Consider the following 27964-nt stretch of genomic DNA (forward strand, 5'->3'; position numbering starts at 1 on the left):
TTTTTTTTTTTTTTTTTTTTTTGATTTTTCAAGACAGGGTTTCTCCATAGCTTCTTCTTTTTTTTTTTTTTTTTTTTTGATTCCTGTCTTGGAACTAGCTGGAACTAGACCAGGCTGGCCTCGAACTCACAGAGATCTGCCTGCCTCTGCCTCCTGAGTGCTGGGATTAAAGGCGTGCGCCACCACCGCCCGGCTAATCTCTTAATAATATTTTAATACCAGGCAGTATTGCTAGGCCTTGCCAAACCCTTCAGGATATATATAGCAGTGAAGAAAAAAGTTTCCCCTAACTTTCTAGACAAAGAGACAGAATCAAGGCAAATCGGTGCTTCTATAGCATAGACTTAGCGTAAAGGAAGAGAAGCAAATTCATTTGGAGTTGGGGATTGAGATACATTCTCACGTATGTAGTCCAGGAAGACTTGAACTTGCTGTAGCCAAGGATGACTTTGAGCTCCTGGTCCTACATGTATGTGCCATCACAGCTGGGTTCATGCTGTGATGGGGGTTGAGCTCTGGGCTTCCTGCATGTTAAATGAGCCCTTTGTAAGTTGAACTGTGCCCCCCCCAGCCCCAAATATTCTTTTGGGGAGGACAGTTAGAAATGCCTCCATAGGGCTGGCATTTGGAATTAAGCGAATTAAAAGGATATGTCGTATGTTGATTGAATGGAAGGGTGTACCAGGCACAGACAACCTCAAGCTGAACAGTAAGAATCGGCAGGCGCTGGATTGGTGCTCAGTGGATACCTGGCAGGCAGCTCAAGGACCAGAGAACGTGGCGCCCTCTTCTGGCCTCTTCAGGCACTGTAGGCATACAAGCAGGCTAAACAGCCATAGGCAAAATAGAAATAAGGGGGCGGGGATCGATTAGAGGTCAGCCTAGTTGGACCAAGGGGGAAAGCAACAGCATCATGTGGTTCACCTAGGGTCCATACTTGAAGAGCTGTGGTTCGCCATGGCTGCTATGTGGGAATTTAAGGAGGTGTCAGAGTGTGTAGCAGGCAAACAAGCTGGAAGATTACTGTAATTATATAGTTAAGACAATATTAGCTTGGATCAAAGAGAGATGCCAAGATGACAATGCAGACAGATCCTGGATATATTTAGAAAGTAGAGCCAGGTGTCAGGGCACAAGCCCATAATCCCAGCACGTAAGAGACGGAGGCAGGAGGAACTGTCCAAGGTCATCCTTGCTATGTAATGAGTTTGAGGCTAGCCTGAGCTACGTGGGCCCTGTCTCAATAATAGCCACCCCCCCCCCCGATAAAACCAACCAAAAGAAGAACCTAGCTCTGATGGAATGTGTAGAAATAGCAAAGGTCAGGGTGGTTTCGCAGAAGAGGGGCCAGAGCACACTGTGGTCAATACAGGACTAGAGTTCAGCAGCGAAGACAAGACTAAGGGCAGCGTGGAGCGGAGAGGGGGGCATCATGTTTGATCCTAAGGAAGAAGGTTGCTAAGGTCCTTAACCTGATTGTCTCCTTGAGTGACTGGAAAGACAAGTAAGTGACACAGATGCATGGCCCAAGTTGTATTCCTTCTCAATATCTTGGTGATGTGTTCAGGAACAGCAGGCTTGATGTGTGATTCCCCCTCCAGGGAATCTGTAAGCACAGAAGTAAATCCAATTTGGTTTATAATTTTTAGTTTTTGCGTGAAAACCCAGACTGCTTGTTCCGGGCCACTGTTGCTGTCTTGTGCCTTTAGGAGTGTTGTAAAAATGAACACCAGGGGGCCCTAGTCTCTGGCCCACTTGGTGGATGTGAGGGACCTGGCTTAGAGACTCGCCTGGAGACCAGGACTGCTTCTCTTTCCTTGGTCTTCTATATAGTTGTAGAGGTGCGCCAGCCTGTAACGCGTCTGCATTGCCTTTTAAATGGCCTGATTTTTGATGACTTTAAAACTTCAAAGCTATGGCTTCTAAACACTGGATTGCTTATCGGCGGACTCCAAAATGTGGAGGCTTTGGAAAATAAGGATCGTGCCGGACAGGCCTGTAATCCTGGCAGAGGGAGGTGGAGGCCGGCCGACAGAAGTCACAAGGTTGTCCCTGGCTGCTCAGTGAGTTCAAGGCCATCCCTGACAAGCCAGAGAAAGGCGGCGGGGAGGAGGAAAGAAAATGAATTGTGATGGTTTTGGTTTTTAGTTTATTCTGGACAGAATATGTGTAATAAAATTGAAACTCAGACTTGGGGCACAGTTTCTACTCTGTACCAGATATCAGGGAATGCCCTGAAGCTATGCACTGCCGGAAAATAAATTTGTGACTTTGTGGGCCAGGATTGTAGCTCAGTTGGTAGAGTGCCTGCCTAGCCTGCACCAGGGCCTGGGCTTGATCCCCAAAACTCCATAAATTGGGGCACAGTAACTATGCCTATAATCCTGGCACTTCGGATGTGGATGCAGGAGGATCAGATGTTTTAGGCCCTCCCTACATAGTCAAGTGAAGGCTAGCCTGGGCTACGTAAGACCATGCTTCAAAAAAGAAAGGATAAATTTGGTAAGAGGTTTGGAAGCAGTGTGTGAAGACATTCATTTGCCTCTAGAGGGCACGAGACCTTATCGACTGGACAGGCTCACAGCCTGCATTCATACAGAAAGGACATGGTAGATATACAAGGACAGAGAGTGACAGGCTGAAGAGTCATCATGGAAAATAAAAAAAAATTAATTAATGTATTGGCAATTGTCTGATCTTGTCTGTTTTTGACACCTATGGTCTGAAAATTGCTTTGATGAGGGACTGGAGGGATGACTCAGTAGTTCAGAGCCCTGGCTGCTCTCCCAGACGACCCAGGTTCAATTCTGAGCACCCACCTGGGAGCTCACAGTGTCTTTGACTCTGGTTCCGGGGGATCTGACACACTAGTCTGACTTCTGTAGGCATTGCACACAAGTCGTGCACACACATCCATTCAGGCACCCCACTCATACACAACTCTGATTTTAATGCGTGTGGGTGTTTTGCCTGCATGTATGTCTGCACACCATGCCTGCACCTGTTGCCCTCTGAGGCTGGAAGAGGGCATTGGATCCCCTTGAGCTGGAGTTACTGATGGTTGTGAGCCAACGTGTGGGTGCTGGGACTTGAACCCAGGTTGTCTGGAAGAGCAGCCAGTGCTTTTAATTACTAAGCCATCTCTCTAGTACTAAAATAATTGGCATTTAATAAAAATATGACTTTGATGAGCCTGTGTGTGTTGTATGTCGGGGGGGGCGGGGTTTCACATTTGTAAAGGTGGGCTCTCCTGTACCCGAGTGTGTGGGTGTCAGAGGTCATGACTGGGTGCCTTCCTCTACTACTTTTCATCTCCTATTGAGGCACGGTCTCTCACTGAGCCAGCTTGCTCTTTCAGCTAGACTGGCTGACGGTTGAGCCCCACTCCCTACTTCCAAAGCTAAAGCTACAGTTGGCTTCTGTGTATGAACTAGGGGTTCAACTCAGGACCCCATGCGGTGCAGCAAGCACTTCACTTATGGAGCCCCCCCCCCCCCCTTTTAAGACAAGGTTTCTCTGTAACTTTGGAGCTTATTCTGGAACTCGCTCTGTAGACCAGGCTGGCCTTGAACTCACAGAGATCTGTCTGCCTCTGCCTCCCAAGGGCTGACATGAAAGACGTGCACCACCACTGCCCTACTCAAGTTCTTTAGTTTTATTACTTCACTATTTTTTTTCTTTTTTGGTCTTTTATCCATCAGTTAAGCAGTGCAGACTGACCTGGAACTTGTGATGATCTTGCCTCAGCCTCCTGAGTGCTGCTGTTACAGATGGGAGCCACTACACCAGGAATGGCAAGAGCTTCCCATTGCCTGAACCTGGTGTTCAGAGCTGTGCTGCGGGCACATTACAGCGCCCGACAGATGGAACAGGCTTATGAATGGTCTGCAGGCCAAACTGAGTCCACTACATACTCAGTGTTTAGTTTTGGTAGTTGATGAGACCCCAGAGAGTTCCCCAATGAACTATATCCCCTATAGGCTGTCCTTGAACTCGTGGTCTTCTTGACTTTGTCTTCCAACTTCTGGAATTATAGGTGTGTGCCGCTAATCCTGGTACCAAATCTTTCTAAGATTTATTTTATTTTCAATTATGTATGTCTGTGTGTGTGTGTGTGTGTGTGTGTGTGAGAGAGAGAGAGAGAGAGAGAGAGAGAGAGAGAGAGAGAGAGAGAGAAAGCAGGTGCCCCAGGAGTTCAGAAGAGGATGTCAGATCCCCCAAAGCTATAGTTTCTTGCAGGTGTGAGCTGCCCCACTTGGGTGCTGGGAACTGAACTTGGGTCTTCTGCAAGAGTGACATTGAGCCATCTCTCCATCCCCTCCAATGTTTATTTTAATAGATTGTGAGTGAAAACTGTTTTAACATTTCCCAATAAATCAAATATGATTTGATGACATGATTGTTTTTATAAAATTCAAATTTCCAAACTGTGATAAAAATGTTGTTAAAGGGCAGCCATGCCCCTTCATTTACAGACTGTGACTGCTTTGGACCTACAATGGCAACTGAATTCTTTTAGCATAATCTGTGTAATAAGAAAGGCCTCAAGAATTTACTCTCTGGGTCGTCATGGTAAAAGCTTGCCAGCCCTTGACACTAGGCACCTGTGCTGTTTGCCTAGAGAGTTAGCATTCTGAGCAGGCTTCCGTTGGTGGGGTGCCTGCTAGCATCTCAAAACTCAGGGTTCAACCCCTAGCTCCAGCTAAATCAGGCATAGTGGCTCTTACCTGCTATCCCAGCACTTGGGAGGTGGAGGCAGGAGGATCTGTGTTGAAATAAGGAGCGGCGGCGGGGCTGCGTCCCCAACACCCCGACCACTTGGCTAGCTTATGCCCGAAATAACAACACACAAACTGTATTCATTTAAGAACTGCTTGGCCCATGAACTCTAGCCCTTACAACTCTCGCACCTGGACTAGCCCATTTCTAATGATGTATGTAAGCACCCCAAGGTGCCCTTACCAGGAAGATTCTAGCCTCCGTCCATCCTGGTGTCTCTGCTCCAGAGCAGAGCTGTCGAGTCTACCCAGGAGAGCTGAGCATGGCGTCTCTGCTGGGCTGTAGGGTCTCTCTGGGAGCAGAGCAGAGTCTGACCTCACTTCCTCTTCCGCCAGAATTCTATTCTGTTTCCTCCTCCCATCTATCTTTTAACCTATCAGGGCCAAGCAGTTTCTTTATTGCTCAGCCAATGAAATCAACAGATTGATATGACACTCCCACATCACTTCCCCTTTTTCTGTTTAAACAAAAAAAAAAAGAAGGCTTTAACTTTAACGGAGCAAAATTACATATAACAAAACAGTTATCAAGTAAATTTTCAATAATCTATGTCATAACTAAGGAAAACTATAACTATCTATTCTTTAACTCCATCAAAGACTCCAGAAAGATATACAATTACCTAAGCAAACAAGAAATCAAAAACTCTATAAATGACAGAGACATCTCGCTGCCTGGACAGTCACCCAAAGTTCCTCTGTACCGTTAGGGCATCCATCTTCGGCCTACAGGCCCATAGTTTCCAGCAGACATCTCCACAAAGCAGGAAATTTCAAAGGCAGTCACTATCTGTTTGTCCTGAAGAATGTCTTGCAGACTCTTTCATGAATCAGGAACCCCAAAAGGTCATCTCACCTTTAGGCAAGTTCAGCAGTCCTCTCTCTGCGGGTTCTCTGTGTCCAGTTTATGCAATAGTCCAGGCAAGAGCAGTTTCTTGCCCAAATGGCTATCAAACTCCATAAGGATCCTCTTCGATGCCCATCTTCCTCTTGAAGTAGATTGGTGCTGCCAGGAGCAGAGTGTCTCATTGTCATGAAAAGTCCTAAGTTATTAAAACATTTAAAATGCCATATTCTATAATCTTTGAACAATATGAAGAATGCCTATCTAAAATATATCTATGCACATCTAGAAAATCTTAACTAACATGACTACAAATTTGACTATTATGATTATCTATTAACAACCTATATACATTACATTTTTAAATGAACTACACAATCACAATACCTTAATAAAGATCAGAAATACATATACATATAATAAAGTTGACCTTAAATCTCTATAAGTAAAGCAAAATCTATACTAATGCAAATTATTCATATCTATATCAGATCTGAAGTTTAAGATCATTCTTGACTGTATAGTAAGTTTAAAATGAATCTGGGCTCCATGAGATCCTGTCTCAAAAACAAGCTAGGAAGCCAGAAAATGCATGGAACCAAACTAGAGATTTGAAAAGTTCTTGGGACTTTCTGGAACTTTCCAATCACTTTGGCAAAGTAGCTGAGACAAATCTCCCCTTCAAGTGCATGCCTTCAATAGCCTGACTCTCTTTCACTAGGTCCCCACCTCCCAGTAGGGCCATGGCCTGGGGTACATTTAACATCACAGCATTTTAACATTTTTTTTAAGAGGATCATAAGATGTAGCCCTGGCTAGCTAGACTGGTCTTAAACTTACTACCACCATCCTCCTGCCACTGACTTCCAGACGCTGGGATTACAGGCATGTATCACCGTGCCCAATGTTTTTTATTACATTTTAAAAACTATGTTTTATCTCGAGTGCACGGGGATGGAAGAACACATATGCCGTGGTTTCTGTGTGTAGGTGTCAGAGGACAGCGTGTACAACTTGGTTCTCTCTTCCGTTATGTAGGTTCCGGAGATCAGACTTGAGTTATTCATTAAGTTTACTGAGTAATCTTGCTGGCCCCCCATGTGCACACACTTACAGGTGCACACGTGCAAAAGAAGATAGGAGGAAAGAAAAAGAAATGAAATTGGTTGACGAATGGGGGCATTTACCCCTATATAAAGAATGTACCTTTAATTCTTGCGTACAAGAGGCTGAGGCAGGAGGACTGCCATGACTTTGAGGTCAGGCAGGGCAAAGTTGAGACTCGTTAAAAGAAGAGGAAGAGGAGGAGGGGCAGGAATAATAATTATCAGGTTAAATTCTGTTTTGTTCTTTAATTGAGAATGTTTCTTTTCAGTGTGATTAAGCTATTTAATTTTCATCTATCCTGTTCTCCATTATTTCATTCTTCCTTTTCCTTTGAATTATTTTCTAAAGCATTTCAAAATAATTTACAGGAAAGAGTCAGCAGAAGATAAAGGGTCAAACTCATTTTTGTGGTGCGCACCTGTTGAAGGAAGGCCGCCTGTTGGTTCCTGGCTGCTCAGCCCTGAAATAATCACATATTATTTAAATCACTGCTTGACCCATTAGCTCTAGCTTCTTATTGGCTAACTCTTACATCTGAATCTAACCCATTTCTAGTAATCTGTGTATTGCCACGTGGCTGTGGCTTATCGGGTAAAGTTTCGGAGTCTGTCTCCAGCAGCAGCTTCAAGAGGAAGATGGGCATCGAAGAGGCTCCTGATGGAGTTGGTTAGCCATTTGGGCAAGAAACTGCTCTTGCCTGGACTGCTTGATGGTATGCTATGTGAACTGGACATACAGGACCCACAGAGAAATGACTGCTGAACTTGCCTAAAGGTGAGAAGGTCCTTCAGGGTTCCTGCTTCATGAAAGAGTCTGCCAGACACAGAAGAAAGTGACTGACAAACTGCCATTATAGGCAGAACTGTCTTTAAAATTTCCTGCTTCATGGAAAAGTCTGCTGGACACCATGGGCCTGTGGGCTGAAGATTAATGCCCCAACAATACAGAACTTTGGGTGACTATCCAGGCAAAGAGATATCTCTGTCATTTCCAGAGCTTTGGAAGTTTCAAACACTTCCTGTTTACTTAGGTAGTATTATATACTTCTGGAGTCTTTGATAGAGTTGAAGAATTTATAGTTATAGTTTTCCTTAGTTATAATAAAAGATTAAGTGGATATACATATTATAACTGTAATTCTTGCTTGATACCTGTTTTGTTATATGTAGTTTTACTATGTTAAAGTTAAAAACCTTCCTTTTTTATTTAAACAGAAAAGGGGAGGTGATATGGGATTTCTCTTTATGCTGTGATTATCATTAATGAGTAAAGAAACTGCTTTGGACCTATAGCAGGGCAGAACTTAGGTAGGTGGGGAAAACTAAACTGAATGCTGAGAGAAAGAAGGCTGGAGACAGACGCCGGAATTTACCCTGTAAGCCACAGTCACATGGCGATACACAGATTACTAGAAATGGGTTAAATTCAGATGTAAGAGTCAGCCAATAAAAAGCTAGAGCTAATAGGTCAAGCAGTGATTTAAATAATATGGTTTCTGTGTGATTATTTCAGGTCTTAGCTGCTGGGTGGCCGGGAAACAAACAAGCAACCTCTTACACACACCTTTAATCCCAGCACTGCAGAGCCAGAGTCAGAGCTAAGTAGATCTCTGTGAGTTTGCTGCCAGTCTAATCTTCAGAGCTAGAGTTCCAGGACAGCCAGGGCTGTGTAGAGAGATCCCATCTCAAAAACACAAATGGGGGGCGGGGGAGAAAAAAGAAAAAAAAAAAAGCTGAGCATAGTGTACATGGAGGCTGAATGTGAAGTTTGTGATCAGCCTGTGAAACTAAGTGAACGGAGCGTTAGTGAGCTTTAGTGTTATGCAGAGAATATACATCAGTGGAGTGCTAAGGCACAAATGGGCACCTGTGCACCCCCACCCACTAAAACTCAGGGACTATCTTGGAAGTGGAGGTGAAAAGATTGTTAAGAACCAGAAGTCAGGGAGAACCAGAGCAAAACCATTGTCTTCTGACACCACTGCCCGCTGTGTTTGTGAACGAACAGGGGCTATGGCTGCCTACACAAGATCGAGCCAGACAACGTTCCAGCACCAATGGGGAGGGGCTCATGAGCCCCCACCTAAGCTAAGGAGCTATTGATAGCTTCTGGGGAAGGGAAAGTTCCGTGGGAGGGAGGTGGGAGTGAATTTGGGAGGAGTTAGGAAGAGGAATGAGGTTGACTGTGCTCAAAAATACACTGTATGGGGTCTGGAGAGGTGGCTCGGCAGTTAAGAACATTGTTCTTCCAAAGGATCCAGGTTCAATTCCCAGCACCCACACGGCAGCTCACACCTGTCTGTATCTCCAGTTCCAGGGGATCTGACACCCTCATACCATACAGACAAAACACCCAATGAACATAAAATAAAAATAAATTAAAAATATTCTGTATGAATTTTTTAAAGAATTAAGGAAATTATGTTTTAAAAAGTTTCTGGGCATTTTTCTCTGTGTCTTGACTATGGATGAAAGAAAAAAAAAAAGGAAGATTGCGTTACCCATGACTTGTGTGTCCTGGAGAAGCTCAAAGACTTTGCAGTTTCTGAAATCATTAAAAAGCACTCAATACAGAAGAGCATCAGACTCTTTAAATAAAAAGCCATAAATTTATTGTAAATCTAGAAGTACCGGAATGTGACTCACACAGAACGGATCAGCGATCTGTGTTTTTCTTTTTTTCTTTTCCCTTCCCAACATTTACACCCGATTGCTGACATCCTGAAATCGGCATCCATTTTCTTGTCTCATGCAGTAAACAGAATAAACTTAAGAGTAGGTCCCTCAGAAATCAGTTATAAATATTAAATCGTATTGAACATTCGTAGTACAAAATAGGTCGTAAAGTGCTGAAGTCACGGACGTCTGCGAAACTGCCCACGAGGCTGAAGGCGCTTCTCGGGGCGGCCCCACAGAACTTTGCTACATCCACCTTGTGTAAGGTGTGTCCGTTTTTTTTTGGACAGACACTTTGTCAAGTCACTCACCCTCCCCAAAGTTTTACAGATTGTCCTATGTCTATGGCTGATAAGATGCTGTATAAAAGGTAGCCGGTGGCGACGAACTACGCCAACTCTCATCTTAGTGCAGAGAAAGATTCAAGCTTGTGTGTACCTGTAACCCAACTAGGCTTGTTCTGTGTTCCCCCTGAGTTGTCTCTTGAACAGTAAAGATGAGGAAATATTGAGCAGCAAAGCACCAGCCAACCCAGTCGGGGAGATGCCGTCCACCTCTCATCCTCGCCCTGCCCCCTTTACAGAGAACTGCTAGAATGCAGAACACGCCAACTTGCCAACAGCAGTGACCGGGGTACCTGGTACCCATGGCAACGTAGGACAATCAAGTTCTATGGAAGATGTAAATTGCAACTTGGAACTCGTGACAGTCAGGGAAACATTTCTCCGACTGCAGACGAAACCGGGAAATGCTTCCACAGTTAAAGATTGAACGACGACGACAAAGAAAACCACTGGAAATGTTCTAACAATTCATTGAACTGTAATTCTGACCAAAGAAGATCCTCAAGTATTCTTAGGTGATCATTTAAAAACGGAGGCGATTTGCCATCCATTAGCTCCCCCGCCCTTAAATAGCACACATTGCTTTTCACAATGCTGAAGAATCATTACAGCTTGGGCTGTCAGGAGATTGATGTCATGAGACAAGAAAAGATCTCTGAAGCCTCTAAAGAGCTGCAGAAGGGAGGTTAATAAAAAAAAAATCCTGTAAGCCAGGCGGTGGTGGCACACGCCTTTAGTCCCAGCACTCGGGAGGCAGGGGCAGGCAGATCTCTGTGGTCCACAAAGCGAGTTCCAGAAACCCTGTCTCATAAAACCAAAAGGAAAAAAAAAATCCTTTTATTCATTTTGATTATTAGATTTTTTTATGTTTAAATTTTTTGTGTGTATACATGTGTGGGTGCATGTATGTCATAGCAGGTGTGTGGGGGTCAGAGGACGATTCGAAGTTGGTACTCTCTTTCTACCATGTGGATTGAATTCAGGTCATAAATCTTGGCTGCAAATACCTTCACCCACTGAGCCATCTCACCGGCCCTTCTTTTGATCATTCTACTCAACCTAGAATAACTTAATAATAAATATCGATTTAAATTAAAGACACTACAGTCACTTATTTCTTGAATTATGAAAAACAATAGGAAACATGAATGCAATTTAACATTTCTATGGAAATACTTGTGGTAATGGCTGGTCATAAAGAGAAGTAGTAACCTTTGAAGTTCAAGTTGTTATATGTTTTTAATTTTTTGCATATTAATCAAATGCTTAGTTTTTTTAAGCATTGCTTTCTTTCCATGCAGTATTTAGGAAACTCAGAAGCCATCGTTTGTCAATTTAAACTTTAGTAGAATTTTTCAAATTGTTTAAAAAATAATTTGTTTGTATTGCTGAAAATTAGCAACGTATTTAATGATTCAAGATTGTTTTTTCTTTTTGGAATGGCCAATTCATTTCCATGACTCGGGCTGGATGTCGCTCTATAAAATAGTAGTTTACACACATGAACACGTTTAACACCAGTTTGCCAATTAATTCATGGCATAGTTTTGGTGTTGGGATGTGAACCAGCATCCTTCCACGTTATCTGTGTATTGCTACTGAATAGGGCTGAGTTCCTGTATGGAAGTGTTTGGTTGTTTTGGTTTTGGCTTAAAGAGCAAGCAAAAGGGACTTAAAGGAAAAGATGTTGGTACTGCTGCTCACACATGCATTCCCTTTCTGGAATGTGAAGGTGGGGTCCAGTGGTCGGCGCCTGCTCCACGGGCTCTTTTCCCAGGCAACATAGAAGCTGTGACATGAAAATGTGTCACACTGGATCCATTTTCATATGAACCCTGTGCTCGCATTTCCCAAGATCCATTTCGAGGAAGTCTTCTGGAATGTCCTGTAACGTCTTCCTGTGATGACTGTCTGGCTGGCTGTCCCCTGAATGAGGATGCTGACACAGACCCTTTTTACAAGGTCTCACCAGGGCGAGGCACACAGCAGCCGCGGACATGCCTGCTGCGCAGGAGTAGAAGGCCCTGCTGTAGATCTTGCTCTGGTCGACCAGTAGGCCTAAAAGAAAGCGTTGGCACCGTTAGTGACATCACTGCTACGCCTAGCCTCTCACTTGAGCTTCTATCCAATCCAAAAACTCCTTCTTCTCCTAGCATGATCTACCTACTACCGTGGTCTTATTATTTTATTTATTTATTGAGCAAGGTCTGACAAGTAGCCCTGAAATCTACTATGTAGTTCAGCCTGGCCTCAGAGTCACAGCAATGGTCCTCCGGAGAACCAGTGACTTCAGTCAGAACCTGTGTCTGCAAACCCAAGCCTCTCACGTGTTTTCTGTCATGGTGCCTTGTCGAAGGAAATCATGCAGGTTATAACCTTATTGCCATCTGACTTTTGGGTTAATGGAACTACAGGACCACTGTGAATCATTCTCACTTTTTTTCCAGGCAAGGTCTCTCTGTACAGCCCGGGGGACCTGGAACTCACTATGTAGCCCAGCCTGGCCTCAAGCTTTTAACTGTCTTGTCTCAGCCTCCCAAGTACTGGAATTATAGGTGTCCATCACCACGCTCAGTTCTTTTTCCCCCCTCTTAAGAAAGGTATTATTTAGGAGGCCAGATAGATGGCTCAGAGGGCCAGAGCTGCTCTTCCAGAGGACCTGGGTTCAACCCCTAGCCCACATGGTAGCTTGTGACTGTCTGTAACTTCAGTCCCAGGGCATAGAGTGCCCTCTTCTGCCTCCAGAGGCACTGTATGCTCACAGTACACATACATGTATTCAGGCAACACCAACATGCATAAAATAAAAATTACCACTGCCTTAAATTTTAAGGCTTTTTTGTTTCTTTCTTTTTAAAACCAAGGTTAACTATTGTGAGCTCTAATCTGGGAAAACTAAAATTCAACTCAAGTTTTAAAATGGAAGTAGACTTTACAATCGGTCCCATGAAGCAAGTCAGCACAACTAGGAAGATTAAAGTAGACAGGCTTGCATTCTGTGTTCTTAAAGTACCTGGCAGGGGCCATCACGATGGCTCAGTGGGTAAAAGGTGCTTGGTGCCAAGTCTGACAACCTGAGCTCAATCCCCAGACCCACAAGGTAGAAGAGGACCAACTGCCCCCAAGTCGTCCTCTGACTTCCACATGGACACGATGGCACAGGCAATACCCTGGCGCACGCACACCCACAAGTAAATAAGGAAAAAGCAATTTCATTACCTGCCAAGGGTGGTCCTGCCAGCCCTGAAACGCTCTGGATGAAGACATAGACTCCCGCCGCGGAGGACATCTTCTCAATGCCAACGACATCATCCTCGGCCAACAGTGGGATGTGGGTCCCTCCGATGGTCCCAACCATGATGCCAAAAAACACGCTACACAGCATGAGACCCCAGAATTCAGTGGCAAACGTGAAGGCGAAAAGAGACACGGTCAGTAGAATGACGCAGATGAGCTCAATGTAGATCTTCCGGATGGGCTCCCGGTTGAGGACAAACCCGGCCCCGATCCTTCCGAACACTTCAGCAATGGCCATGGTAGAGAGGAGAAACGCCGCGCGGTCGCGGTCAATGCCTAGACTGATACCCAGAGGGATGATGTACAGCGAAGGGGCGAAGAAGCCCAGCGTGGCGAAGAGGCCAAACAGCGCGTAACAGATGAAGCTTTTCTCTTTCAGAATGGAAAAGTCTAACAGCGGGGCTTTCTTCTGGCTGTGCTTGGGGACAGCCACCAGGGTCTGCTGCTGTTCAGCCCTGGCTTCCTGCTCCGTGGGAGCTTGACTAGGCACGTTTTTCGGTGAGGTAGTTAGTTCCACTCCTGAGTCGATGGAGTCTATTGAGGTTCTCGTTTTCTCATTTTCAAGCATATATTGCACTTCCCTCCGGGGTTCGTGAGCGGTTGTTTTCGGTGACCCTGGTCCTTTGATAATGATTGGTCTCAGCAAGGCGCCGCAGACCACGATGTTCAGCTGCAGCAGGCCCACGAAGAGGAGGCTGTATCGCCAGCCAATATGCTCCTTCAGAGCTGTGATGGCTTGAGGAGGCAGAAGCAAAAGAAAGGAAAAGCCAAGGTCAATAACAGACTCCCAGATCCAGCAAGCAATTCCCTGAAGAAATATGGATAAAAATTTAATAACAAATTTTGCTCAAAGGTAGGGTGAATGCAGACATTCTAGGCTATAGTTTGAGTGGGGGTGATTGGCAAGTATGTGCTTGCAATGTGGAGGTCAGAGGCCAATGTTGGGTTGCTGGCTGTCTTTCTTGATTGCTGTCTTTTTTTTTTTTTTTTTTTTTTTAAATACAGTGATAGGGATTAAGTTTAAGGCTTTTCTACCACTGAGCTATAGTCCTCGCCTCTTTACTCTTGGAGACAGACTCTCTTATTGAATCTGGAATTCAGGAAGACCAGTTGATCCCAGGATCCCTCAGTTGCTATCTCCCCATTGCTGGGAACACAGGTATGTGCCACCATACAGCTCACCTAGCATGCTAAAGTGGTCGAGCGCTCGCCTGGTCTGCTAAAGTGGTCGAGCGCTCGCCTGGTCTGCTAAAGGTCCTGAATTTGATCCTCAGCAAGGACAGGGCAGGGCAGGGAACTGGGGAAGGAAGGAGGGAAAGAAAGGAATCTGGGTGAGGAAGGCTACCTGTCCACTACATCACTTTCCTTGTATTTCCTGTATTAACATTAAGTTGGGGGAGATAAACCAGGGATAAAGTGTTGGCTGCAAGATTATTCGTGGGCACACAAGAAAACTGATTTTTGTCGGCATGATTTAAATCTACAGTGAATGTAGCTCTTTTGGAAAGGGGATGATAATAATATAAACAGTCCAAATTACTAAATAACGTAGGGATTATCGTTTCGTGTTTCGAGAAAGCCTTACCACTGATTATGTCCCCATTTATGTAAAACGCGGACTAAGATTAACGCGGTGTGAATTCCTAAAATAGGGGAGGAGGAGGAGGAGATCCTAACAGCGCGCTGAGGAGAGCGCAGTGACAGCTCCTTATGCAGAGGGAGAGTCACCCACATGGTCGGAACTTGTTCGCACAGCAATAGCGCCTGAGTGGCTTACCTGGCCCCTCGCTCATGAGCCACTGTCACTCACTTACCTGGTGCAAAAGCAAACACAGCAAAGCATTCTCCTGTGGACGCCACAGCAGTGACCACTGAACGCCTTTTGTCAAAGTACTGTGACAGGATGGTGACGGTTGGGAGGAAGCTAAAGCAGTACCCCAAACCTGTGGGCGACAATCAAAAAGGGCGAGTGAGGACCGTCCATGGTCTGAGCCTGGAGGGCTGGCTAGCGTACAGGAGCTTTGTACGAGTTCCGGGAGCCAACCCATTCATCCTGCAGAAAACGACGGCAAAGAAAATGGATTTCATCTCAGCCCTGAAGGGCGGCGGGTGTAGCTCAGTTGGTTTAGTACTTGCCTAGCATGCACAAAGCCCTGGGTTCAGTCCTCAGTACCCAGAGAAGTAGGCATAGTAATTAATGCACATCTGGAACCCCAGCACCCAGGAAGGTCAGGAGTTCAAGGTTACCTTTGGCTACTGCACAGTCACTTGGAGGCCAGCCTGGGATACAGGAGGTTGCCTCAAAAATAAATAAAGAAATATTGCAACAGTCATTTAGAGATACTAAGATATAAAAACTAAGAACTGGCCGGGCGGTGGTGGAGCAAGCCTTTAATTCCGGCACTCGGAAAGCAGAGGCAGGTGGATCTCTGTGAGTTTGAAGTCAGCCTGGTCTACAAGAGCTAGTTCCAGGATAGGCTCCAAAGCTACAGAGAAACCCTGTCTCAAAAAAAACCAAAAAAGAAGAACCAAGAACTGTTCTCCAGAGCTCCCCAAATTTATATAATTCACAGTGGAATCAATGATCAATAGTAGTTTTTATGTAATATTTGTATTTGAAATAAATGTCTTTTTTCCTTTATTCTTTTGAGACATGTAGCTCAGGCTGGCCTCATGCTCATGTTCTCCCTGTCTGCGCCTCACCGTCAAGTGCTGAGATTATAGCATGTGTCATCCTGTCTGGTTAGCATAGGCTTTTGATGTGTGCAGGGCTCCATACAAAATTTAAAAATTGCAAACTAGGCATACACACACACACACACACACACACATATATATATATCACCCACCATCAGTGCCTTCTTAGACACCGCCAAGACTAAGTGCAGCGTACTGTTTTCCCCTTACGAAGCTCTGGGTGCTTGGAACCCGAGAATGTATTTTTACCCGGGACCCATATCACCTGGCTCAAAAATCACTGATCTCAGACATAGTTAACTTGAAAGAAAAACAAAGGAAAAGAAGAAATACAATTCGGGTTCAATTTCCTCCCTTCCTCAGAGAAGCATGCAGAGAGAACTTCCCAGGCACGGAGAGAGACACTCACCCGAGATGACCCCGATGGAGATGTACATGTGGTAGACCTTTTGGGAGAAGGAGGCAGCAACCATTCCCGTGCTGATGAGCAGTCCTCCTGCCATTACCACCAGCCGATGTCCAAAGCGGTTACTCAGGACTGTGGAGAGGGGTGCTGCAGAGGGGGAAAGGGACAGAAAGTGACCTGTGAACTCGGGCTTCTGTGCTGGCTTCGCTGCGATTCCTTCCTGCAAGCTGTGGACTTGAAGGGGTTGATGTAAGAACCTAGTGTGTTTCCTGCAACAGCTATAGGTCAGGCCAGAGGTTACTTCAACATTCGCTTCAATTTAAAACACAAAGAGCCAGGCCCTGGTACAATGCAATCTCAGCTACTTAAGAAGCTGAGACAGGAGGATTGCAAGTTCAAGGCCACCTTGGTTGGGGTGAGGGTGGGATGCAGCTCTCACGGGCAGAGCAGTTGCTAGCAGCAGCCAGGTCTTAGGTTCAATCCCCCACTACCTTAACAACAAATTAACAAGAAGAAAACAAGGGGCTGGGGTAGAGCTCAGGGGTAGAGCGCTTGCCCAGCACGAGCAAAGCCTTAGATTAAAGCATCGACGGGGGTAGGTATACAAAAGACATTTTTAGGTGAACTGTCTTGGCTTGCCATGTGAAAGACAAAGTTACGTATGTATTTCTTTAGTTCTCCAGCATATACTGGCTTTCCTTGGGGATCGCTCTAATTGTTTTTATTTCCTGTCATCCCTGCTTCAGATTCTTTTAAAAGAATCCCATCTGTGGTCCTTTGACTGATACAGGACGGGGATAAGGCCAATTCTCAGACATGTTCACTTAAAAGACGATGGCAGAGCACTGAGGAATCTTAGTTTGCTTGACTTCTATACTCTCCATCCCCTGGGACACTGAAATCTAGCAAATTCTTTCCTCCTTACGTGCTATTTAACGCTGGCAGGAGGGACAGTAAGCTATGTGAACCGCTGAGAGTTGCGTCAAAGAGGCACACACTAGACAGAAAGGATGGGAGGGGAAAGGAAGGAATTCTGCACTGTTAGGATTCAGAATGTAAACATACATTTTTTTTAACTCCTAAAATTGTATGTGTGTATGTATGCATGTATGTGTGTTGTCTGTGGGAGCACCGGCGGTAGCTGGAGGACAGCTTTTGGGAGCTGTTTCTCTGCTTCTACCATGTGGGTTTCAGAGATCAAACTCTTATCACCTTGGCCACTAGCACCTGCAAGCTTATGCTGGCAGATGCTGATACAACGACTTCTATATAGTGAGATCCTCTCTCAGAAACAAACTGACAGGAGAGAGAGCATCCTTTTAGGAGGTTACATGGCTAAAATGAACTGCATTCAGAGAGTGGTTCTAACCTCAGCAGTAACCTCACAGGCGATGCTGTGCGGCAGTGGTGTTGAGTCAGGGAAGCGCTAAGGGCAGCCTCCTGAGTGCTGGGATTAAAGGCGTGCTCTACCACTGCCCAGCCCAAACACACACATCCATGTACTCACCTGTAAATGTTAACACAAACACGCATATTGATATTATCCATGAGATCTTGCTGTTGGATTCATCAAAACTGTCCATTAAGTCATTAAAGAAGACACCGAATGACTTGATGATGCCATAGGTAAAGACTTCCACAAAGAAGAAAGCAACAGCTATTGCCCAGCCCCATCCTCCATCAGGCACTTGGGTATACTCATTGGCTCTGGAACAAAGCTTTGAATTCTTTTGGGTCATTCTTGATCTGAAATTAAAACAGGAGAGAAAGAATTCAGACTAGCCTGGAGGGTTGATCATTCTCCTCTCTCCTCTTCATCTTTGTCTCTCTTGTGAGACAGAGTCTCACGCCAGACCAAGCTGGCCTTGAATTTGAATTCGTGACGCAAGGATGATCGCTTCTGATCATCTTGCCTCCACCTTCCAAGTGCTGGGATTAAAGGTCCAGGCCACCACACCCATCTGATTCTAATCATCTTTAGTAAACACCACTGGTAAGAGCTATTTACTAAATATTTAAATCATGCAGAGTTAGTATAGTCTTATGCAATTTTATATCTATCTTTGAATTATACATGGGGCCCAGAAAGAATTTGAAAATAAGGCCTGTCATAATTAAAAGGGAGAAACAATAAACAGAGACAAGGAGCCAGAGATTATTTGAAGGCCCTTTGAAAGACACCAAACATTGGTGCTGATATCCAAGAATATAAATCAGATGTAGAAAATGAACTGGAGCCAGGCATGGTGGCACACCCAGCACTCAGGAGGCAGAGGCAGGTGGATCTCTGTAGTTTGAGACCAGCCTGGTTTACAAATGGAAAGCCAGGGCTACACACACACACACAAAAACAAACCCTGTTTTAAAAAAAATAAATAAATAAAACAAAAACAAAAAACTAAGAAAGAAAGAAGGAAGGAAAAGAAAGAGGAAGCAAACACTGAGGGGATTGGCCACACCTTCCACGAGACAAGCTTGTGACTTCCTATACATTTCTCCTTAGTAGCTCTGACCTTTCAAGTCACCCAGCCAACCCTTCTAGCTCCCAATTCTCCTTCAGCAAACAGCATCCAGATTACTGTTCGTTGTCCCACGTAGACGTACCTTCCTGGACAGAAGGCAACTCTCTGTCCGTGAAAACCTAAGTGTTTTCTGAATTTAGATTTTGTTCCTCAAAGTCCACACATGACAAACACTTAAGATTGGCTAAACGAGGCATTCCAGACCTGTGAGGCCATTAGCATGTCAACTTCAGTTACTTCTGATCTCGTTATGGCTTTCTCTCCAAACAACGGAGTACACAGTCCTGAGTCTTTTTTGTTGTTGTTTTTCAAGACAGGGTTTCTCTGTAGCTTTGTTGCCTGTCCTGGAACTAGCTCTTGTAGACCAGGCTGGCCTCGAACTCCCAGAGATCCGCCTGCCTCTGCCTCCCGAGTCCTGCACCACCACTGCCCAGCAACAATCCTGAGTCTTAACACAGCTAAAAACACTAATTTAACGCTGGAGGGAGACGGGTCAAGTTATTGTGGAGACAAAAATACCCTGATAAAGGCAATTTAAGGAAGAGTGGGTTTCGTTTGGCTACAGTCTAAGGATGCAATCCATCAAAGGTGGGGAAATCTGGAGCTGGAGAGTTGGTCACCCAGAGTCACGAAGCAGAAAGCAATGGCTGTCTTGGCTCAACCCATGCTCTCTTTTATGCTGCTTCAAGAGGGCCCCGCCCAATTTAAGGAGGGGCTTCCTAGTCAATTAGCCTAATCCTTCACAGACAAGTGTCTTCTGGGGATTCTAGAGCCAATGGAGTGATAAGATTAAACTATACGCCAGGTGGTGGTGGCACACGCCTTTAATCCCAGCACTTGGGAGGCAGAGGCAGAAGGATCTCTGGGAGTTCGAGGCCAGCCTGGTCTACAAAGTGAGTTCCAGGACAGCCAGGACTGTGACACAGAGAAACCCTGTCTCACAAAATTAATTCTGTGCATATGTGTGTGTGCCCATGTGTCTATGCATGTGTGTGGAAGTCAGGGGACAACTTGTAGAGGTCAGAGGTCACAGCCTGAGAAGCACTGCACTAAGCATGCTTGTGGGAAGTCAGAGGACAACTTTCAGAACTCAGTTCTGTCCTCCCACAGTGTGGGTCCTGGGGATAAGAAAGGCAAGTAGTCAGGCTTGGCACAATGGAAAGCAAACACCTCATCGGCTCCTGGTTCACAAGTCTTAACCAGCGACATATCAAACCCAGTTTATTCTCATTCAGCCTATTGATCTTTCCCCCATGGTAGTCTGGTATTTGAAGGAGCTATGTCCTCACGTTCTCAAATTCTGGTCCTGTTAAGTATTTGGCTGAGGGAAACAGGACATGGGCCCTGTTAGGAGGCCCAGGCTCACTGCAGCAAAGGTCTTTGCACGCTGTCCACAGTGCCTGAGAATGAACGAAAAGGCAGCAGAGGCTGGGGAAGAGCTCCAGATTGGAGTCTGGGCCATTTCAGGGCAGCTATTAGCGTCCTGGGCATGGAAAGTATTCCATCTATGATAGGAGTTGCCAGCAAAGGAGGTTTCTCCAACACTCCTCCTTCATCGGCCTTTCCAAAGTCACCCGTGAAGGTGGGCAGCTGGGGCAGAAGACCGCACACAGCCATCGAGCACTTCCTAGTGCTGGCTTTGAGACAGCGGTCGTCCATGGGGAAGGGAGGTCATAGTGGTGGTAAGTCAAGGCCTTGGCTGTCATTTAATCCATCTCTTGGACCTTCTCCCTGTGAAGTCCACAGGTTCCTCCAGGCTAACATTGCCTTGCTAGGTGTGTGTGTGTGTGTGTGTGTGTGTGTGTGTGTATGTGTGCTTGCCAATCGCTTTACTCTTTCTGAAAGATAAAGCCTACTAAGGAGCCTCGCTTTCTGTGCGCCTCATAATCAGAGCCGAGCCTATCTTCAGTAGCCTTTTTCCTTCTGGTGGCTCTTGCTGTTTCCCGCTACCTTGCCTTTAGCCGTCATTTCTTCAAGCTGCAGGCGCAGTCTCTACGGCTGCCGTGGTACCCTCCACAGTCCTGCTCATTCTGGTTCTCCTTTTCCATCAGGCCTCCTCTGGCAAACTCAGCTAAGGTGGTCTGATCTTCATTGGGGAGGATAAGGTGGTCTGATCTTCATTGGGGAGGACCACATAATGGGGAATTATCTCCTTTCATGCCTTTGTCTTATTTATTTGCTCAATTAGATTATAAGGTCTCAAAATCTGATTTTTATGTCTTGACTATTAACTCACACCTAGTTTTTCTTTCTTTCTCTTTTTTTGAGATGGGGGATCTCACTATGTAGCTTTGGCTGTTTGGTCCTGGAACTCACTCTGTAGACCAGGGTGACCTTTAAACTCACAGAGATCCTCCTGCCTCCGACTCCCGAGTGCTGGGATTAAAGGCGTGTGCCACCACCACAAATGTAGCTTGAGCTGAACTGGAGTTCCCCATCACCAGAAGGCTGTATCCAGACAACCTCAAAGTTCCTCTTGCAGCAGCTCACACTACTGTTTAAAAAGCTGGGTGAGGCGAGGACCAACCAACAGCCTTCAAATGAAATTAGAATTACAGGAGGCTGAGGCTGCAAGGGAGCCCAAAATCAGCTTGTTCTCTTCCTCATTGGCAAAACAGGGAAACAGGTCCAGGAAGGTAAAGGGTTTTGGCCCAAACAATCCAGAATCAGACTGTCCAAGCCAATGGACAGTCTACTAAAGGCCAGGGAGGGAAGTGCTTTCCAAGTTCATTGCGAGGAAGGCATTTTTGTCAAAGCATCTTTGTTTTGACAGTCTCACTTAGCTCAGGCTGGTCTCTTAACTGCTATGGATGACCTTGAACTTCTGACCCTTCTGTTCCTCCAAGACTTCCTAAGTGCTGGGGTTGTAGGCGTCAGCCATGACACTTGGTCTATGTGATACCAGGGACCTAAGGCTTCGTGCATATCAGGCAAGCAGTCTAACACCTAAGCTACATCCCCAGCCTGACAAAAAGCACTCTTCAATTTTTTTAAACATTATATTAACTTATTTATTTAAAGGTATGTTTGGGAGGAGTGGGGTGTATTCATGCCATAGCTCACAAGTGGCGGTCAGAGAGCAGCTTGTGGGTGTTGGCTCTCTCCTCCCACCAGCTGGGTTCCTGAGATTGAATTTAGGTTGTCAGTTTTACCCACTCAGCCACCTCACCATCCCCAAAGTGTCCTTGACCTCCATATACAGAGGTCTTCAACTGCTTAGCCACGCAACTGTGTGATTTGAGCTAGTCAATTCCCACCTCCTCCACACTCTTCAGGCAAAGGAAAAGCAACTGGGGAATCTCTTGGTTGTTGTTTAATGAGACGGGGGTCTCTCTACGTAGCCCTGACTGTCCTAGAACTTGATGTGGACACAGACCAGGTTGGCCTTGAACTCATAGCGGTCTGCCTGCCTCTGCCTCCTAAATGCTCGGATTAAAAGCGTGCTCCACCAAAGCCAGCAGTGACTGGAGACGCCCCTGCATCACCCAGCCAACACTGTCTGACTTAGTCTTTAACTCTGTCAGCTGACTTCTCAGGCTGAACCTAGTGGGTGGCCCTAGGAAACTGAGCTAAGAGGAAAAACGCGAACCCTGGAAGGGTCTTGCCCAAGTGGGCGTGAAGCAGCTGGACATCAGATTTGATCTGTGGCAGCAGCCAGAAGACAGTCGACTTCTGGCTTCTGTTTATTTTCTGAGCCCCGCTGGGTGATTGTGCTTTGTTTGTTTGTTTGTTTGTTTATTTATTTGTTTATTTATTTATTTATTTAGCTTTTAAGCCTGTCCTGGAACTAGCTCTTGTAGACAAGCCTGGCTTCGAACTCACAGAGGAGATCCGCCTGCCTCTGTCTCCCGAGAGCTGGGATTAAAGGCGTGTGCCACCACCGCCCGGCCTTTACTTGCGGCTTTTAAATCCTGCTTTCCTTCTATGCCTCTCTGTTCTGGTTACAACCAAATATAACTTTCACTTGCATCTATGATATAGCCCCAGCTAGCTTCCTGTCTTAGCGTTTCACGTGCTGGAATTAAAACCACAGACCAACCATGCCCAAGTAATCCAGGTTTAAGGGGAACAAAACTTGCTTCCTTGTTCCTGGGATCATCATAAAGGTAAGATGACCACACCAAACTAACTCCGAAGTTTATTCCTTTATGAGTCTGGAGCGTCCTGTGTCCTACTATTATATGTGAGCTGTAGAGCCGGGCGGTGGTGGCGCACGCCTTTATTGATTAATGACAGAGTGGAAGCCTTACTGGGAGATGACGCGGGCACGCAATATCTAAGACTGAACAGAAGATCTTGGGCGTGGTAACAAGCTACCTAACACGTGGGGAGGTGGAGGCCCGAGTGTCAGGAATTCAAGGTTACCTGTGGCTATGTGGCAAGTTTGAACTGGTTTGGGTTGAAACGAGCCCTCCCTCTTTCAACACCAATGGGGGAGGGGGCAGGGATTGCACGAGGCAGGCAATCAGCTCCTCTCCCCAGACCGGCTGCCTGTATAACATTGTGTGTTTCACATATGCTTGCTAAAAGTTTACCAAAAACAAACAAAAAAAAAACAACAACAAACAAACAAACAAAAACCAAACCAAAAAAAAAAAAAACCAAACTGGGTATTGTGGTCCACTCAGAAGACTGAGGCAGGAGGATTACCGGCTTGGTTACACAGCAAGACACTGTCTCAAAAAAAAAAAAAAATTAAAGTTCAGTCTGGGCTACAGGACTGTCGACCTTCTCCACCCCCCAAAAAAATAAACAGCCCCCCAAAACAAAACAATAACTATTAAAACCCAGCAGAAACAAAAACAGGCCCCGTCAGAGTTTTCTAAACACAGTAAGAGTCTTGGGACACCCCCAAAGCAACGCACACCTAAGATGAGGAAGTGTCTGGCTCCTGAATAAGCAGTTTCTTCAGCTCTTCTCCCCCTCTGCCATTTGTTCAGCAGGCTGTCTAGCTCCACAGACTGTCATACTGAGCACAAAGCAACTGAAGCCTAAGTCTTCAACCTGACCACTCAAGAGCCTCTCTAAGTAATAGAATGTAGACGGCCCGCCCCTTTGGTTTATCGGTTGGTATGGCGGGAAGGGCCTTGTGGGCATCTAACTGGCAAGGCTGCTTAAGCAACCTGACGATCCCGGGCGACCACCTCACTTCTTGATTTTCAGCGTTCACAACACGTGAATTCTGAACCTAATTAGAGTCTGAGTTCAGATCTTTCCTCCTAAGGAGAGGCAATTTCAAAGATGGCCTTTGACCGGGACTGGCTCTGAGTCACCATCTACGGGGAGGCCAGCGGGTTTCTCTTCTGGAAGCCCTCACTCCCGGGCAGAAACAGTTTCATCTGTGAAAGCAGTCTCTGGTACTATCTGACTGGGATGCTCCACTAGGCTGACTGGCTTCTTCCCAAGACCCCCAGTGTCCCATGATATATTTCCTAGTGGCTTTTGGCTCCCGCATTGTCTCCTTCAAGAAGGACAAAGGAGAGAATGTAAAATAAAACCAGCCAAACGAATCAAAATGGAACGAGGTTCCTTGCTCATAGACCTATAGACACTGCACTCAGGAAGCTGCGGCAGGAAGTGAGCTATGAGTTTGAAGCCAGGCTCACTCACACAGTGAGTTTCACAGGCCATTTCGGGGCTACTCTGTCTCACAGAAGGGGGTGAGTGGAGGAGGCAAGCACTAAATAAATGGATATCCCACAAGACTTGGAGATACATGTTACCTGGGACTTTCACTGTACTTTAATATGCTGTTGTAAGGATTTGGCATGAAGGCAAATACTGGATTATCATACAGCTCTGGGGTTAGCCTAGGGTCAGTGCCGGTCGAAGTTCAAAAGACTGACTTGGAAGGCAGCGAGATGGCTGCTGACATCCGCAGAACCAAAGCACTGGGAATCTCCTCCAAGGTGTAGCCTGGAGGATACGGCTTCTGACAAGTTGTCTCTAGTCCCAGTTGTCCAGACCAGTCTAAGTAAGAGTGGGGGAAGTTCGTTTGAAGTCTCCATTTTATTTTATTTTATTTTATTTTATTTTTTTATTTTTTGATTTTTCGAGACAGGGTTTCTCTGTGGCTTTGGAGCCTGTCCTGGAACTAGCTCTGTAGACCAGGCTGGTCTCAAACTCACAGAGATCCGNTCTCTCTCTCTCTCTCTTCCTCTCTCTCACTTTCTCTTTTATTTTTATCTTATTTACTTTTTTGAGTGTATCTCTTGGAGCCCAGGCTGGCTTTTTTACTGGCTTTATGTTAGAGGATGACCTTGAATTTTAGATTTTTTTTCTGTCCCTGCTTCCAGAATTCTGGGATCATGGATATATTTCACCACACACAGTTTATGGAATTCTGGGGGCGAAACCAGGGCTTTGTGCACAGGCCTGCTAGGCAAGCGCTCTATGAACTGAGTTATAGCCTCGGCTCTGAGTTTCCTAATTCATATGTACTTCCAAGTGTGAAAATCGTCGGTTAGATGTGGTTTTTTTGTTTGCTTGATTTTTTTTTCTTTTTTGTGAGATGGGTAGGGATGAAATTACGGCCTTGTACACACTAAATCGGCACTCTGCCAATGAACTGCACCTCCCAGCCCTAGATTTTCTTACCAAAACCATTATGACTAGAATGTACAGCGACGTGTTTCTATTAATTCTTTGGAACTTTTTTGGCAGCGTTTAATTATGAAAATTACAAATATACAGAAAAGTGGAAAGCATGCTGTAGAACCGGCATATGTTCACCTAGAGCCTGTTATAAACTTGTTTTTCATAATTCTCTTTTTTTCCCCCTAAATTAATTTCTCTGGGGGAGGCTGTTTGTTTGCTTTGAGAGTGTGTCTTAGTTATCTCAGGCTGGTCTCTAACTAGCTGAGGATTACCTTAAGCACCCGGTCCTCTTGTCTCTACCTCATACATGCTGGTGTCATAGTCAAACACTAACCACACCTGGTTTAGGAGGTGATGGGGGATCAAACCTAGGACTCTGTGTATGCAAGGCAAGCATTCTACCAACAGAGCTATATCCTGAACTCCTTCTGTGAAGAGTTTCCTTTTCTTCTCTCTCTCTCTTTCTCTCTCTTTCTGAGACAGGGTTTCTGTCTTGAACAGCTCTGGCTGTTCTAGATCTCAGTCTGTAAACCAGGCTGGCCTCGAACTCACAGAGATCCGCCTGCCTCTGCCTCCCGAGTGCTGGGATTAAAGGCGTGCGCCACCATCGCCCGGCTGAAGTCTCTATTTTAAAAAAACAAAACAAAACCCCACTCTAACCTGGTAAGCTGCCTCAGCCACGTTGTATGAATCACTGGCTACAACCAATTCATCCGTTTTGCAAGACCATTGAGTTGAAACCCAAGCCCCTAATTTAAGTGTCTTCCCCGGGAGTTCCACTGAGGAAAAGTCCTGTTTCTGGAAACCACAGAAGGAAAACTCAGGGCTAGTGGTACTCATTAAGACCATTTTTCCACTTGGCTGCATTGTTTATTTACGAACTGTCAGTTTCTATCTTAGACGCCCTTCCCTTCATTGCCAGAAAAGGTGTTTCGACGGTGTCCCCACCCTCACCCCCCAGAGCCACATAATAGCGCTGGTACACGGGGAGATCTCAGCACAGGATCTGGCAGTTTCTAGCAGTTAAGACACTCATCGGTACGGTTTTTCAAAAACAGTCAGATCACGGAGGCTGAAATCTCAATCCAAAGGTAAAAGCCTCCTTCCGCAAAAGGAGCTGGCACAGCGTCTAGCTGTGCAAACAGAATCAGGTTAACAAGTTGTAATTGCGTTTCCCCAGTTGGAACCAAGAGCTTTTTCTACGACCCTCCCCCCACCCTCGTGTTTGATGACATTTTACACGCCACCTAACAAACTTCTATCACTTGTCTGCTGAGTTGCAGGGAATGAAAACAACCAAGAAGGAAATTAACCTATTTCCTCTACAAAATCGTTTTTTCCCTCCCCGCCTGGAGCCGCTCAGCTCAGACACTTCGCTGCAGCTGGTCGCCCCGCGAACCTTGGAAGTTGCGCGGGACCGGCTGGCAGTGGGTGACAGTGCAGACCGTCAAGGTGTGGGACCCACGCTCTGAGGAGAAATCTGCCTCCCCCTAGGATCGCCCTTGGGAGTGGGGTAATAGGGGATGGAGACCCGGAGTCTCTCTTTTCCTCGCGCTGCCTCAGTGGCCGCCTTGTGTGTGCGCGCGCGCGAGCTTGGGGAAGGAAGGTACCTCTCTTTTGACATTTCGCTCTGGTGACGCGCAAACAACTTCATGTGGAAAATCCACAGACGATCTGAGACGGTTGCCGGACTCTCTTGACTTCACAGCCTAGGTCCTTTCACCCCGGTTTGGGGACGATCAAAGCCCAGGCGACCCTTTAAGGTATTTCCCAGAACCCATCTGTCTAGGGTCATGGACATTCAACTCTCAGCTGCCCACAACTGCCCGAGAGCGCGTCACGCTGGTGGCCCCCCGCACTCCCAACTGTCAGAATATTTTTCGGATTAACCTCTTCAAAATGTTAAAATGTTAAGTGCTTTCCTCCTCCTCCCCGCCCTAAAAAAAAAAAAAAAAAGGCCCCAAGACATATATTTAAAACAAAACAAAAAACCCCAAAAAATCCATACCCCCACAATCAAACTTTTAAGCATGTAAAATAATAAAAAAAAAACCAACTCACCAAGTTAGAAGGGAAGAGAATAAACCCCAAAAGGCTCCCAATAAGGCGGAGGCTGGGCCTCCCGAGCCTTCTTATAAACCGCTCCGCAACATGAGAAAAGGTTTAACCCCTTAGGGCGTGGGCCCGAGTCTCTATCAAGTTGGCTCTGGCCGGGGAGCCTGGAGCACCCTGGCCCCCAACCCACGCCAGCCTCGGCCACCGGGCCACACCCTCCCCCCGCCCTCCAACCCGGTCGCCTCCTCCCGGGCCGTGCGTGCCGCCGCCCGAGCCCCGGCCCCGCGTCTCTCTGCCTATCTCTTATCCTATACCGGCTGCAGCCGGTCTCCGCCGGCCTCGGGGGCGCGCCGCCGCCGACCATGTGCTGGGAGCGCCGAGCGCCTGCAAGGAGGGGGCCGGCCTGGTGCGCGCGCGCGGGCCCACGTGGATCGGGGCCGCGCAAGGCACGCGCCCCGCCTGCTGGCTGCCGGGGCTGGGGGTCACGGAAGGTAACCGCGTTGCCATCGCGAGTCGCCCATCCCCGCCGACGCCTCTGGGGTCCTTGGCCCGACGCCCTCATCCCCTCATCCGCGCGTGCCCGTGTGATTCCCGGCCCGATCGGAACCCGGCACTTGGCTGCCGTGAAAGCGGCAGCGCGAT

The 27964-nt window shown here is 46.3% G+C and overlaps 2 protein-coding genes across 12 annotated transcripts in view; one reads left to right on the plus strand and one right to left on the minus strand.

Annotated features, from left to right (window-relative positions):
• The window catches only part of Arsg (arylsulfatase G), a 125633-nt gene that overhangs the window by 5985 nt on the left and 91684 nt on the right, over positions 1 to 27964 (plus strand). Inside the window, exon 1 of one of the 9 annotated variants that reach the window (XM_050164196.1) lies at positions 27689 to 27813. The exons of the other annotated variants lie outside the window; for them this stretch is intronic. The gene's annotated coding sequence lies outside the window, so the exon portion shown is untranslated. Of the gene's footprint in view, positions 1 to 27688; positions 27814 to 27964 lie in introns of those variants that run through there. 9 annotated transcript variants of the gene reach the window in all.
• Positions 9324 to 27903, minus strand: Slc16a6 (solute carrier family 16 member 6). Of its 3 annotated transcripts, none has more exons than XM_050164203.1 (6): positions 27637 to 27903; positions 17656 to 17894; positions 16152 to 16295; positions 14860 to 14988; positions 12968 to 13780; positions 9324 to 11806 (listed from the first exon to the last, which is right to left on the minus strand). In XM_050164203.1, exons 1-6 carry the CDS (start codon positions 27882 to 27884, stop codon positions 11556 to 11558), a joined length of 1824 nt encoding a protein of 607 aa, XP_050020160.1. In that variant the 5' UTR covers positions 27885 to 27903; the 3' UTR covers positions 9324 to 11555. The 3 variants fall into 3 exon arrangements, with proteins under 3 accessions (XP_050020160.1, XP_050020159.1, XP_050020158.1); XM_050164202.1 differs by lacking the exon at positions 27637 to 27903 and adding an exon at positions 27329 to 27475; XM_050164201.1 differs by lacking the exon at positions 27637 to 27903 and adding an exon at positions 26878 to 27204.

Source organism: Alexandromys fortis, unplaced genomic scaffold, assembly GCF_014885135.2.
Source record: "Alexandromys fortis isolate MF-2015 unplaced genomic scaffold, M_Fortis_MF-2015_v1.1 scaffold_156, whole genome shotgun sequence".
Taxonomy (NCBI): Eukaryota; Metazoa; Chordata; class Mammalia; order Rodentia; family Cricetidae; genus Alexandromys; species Alexandromys fortis.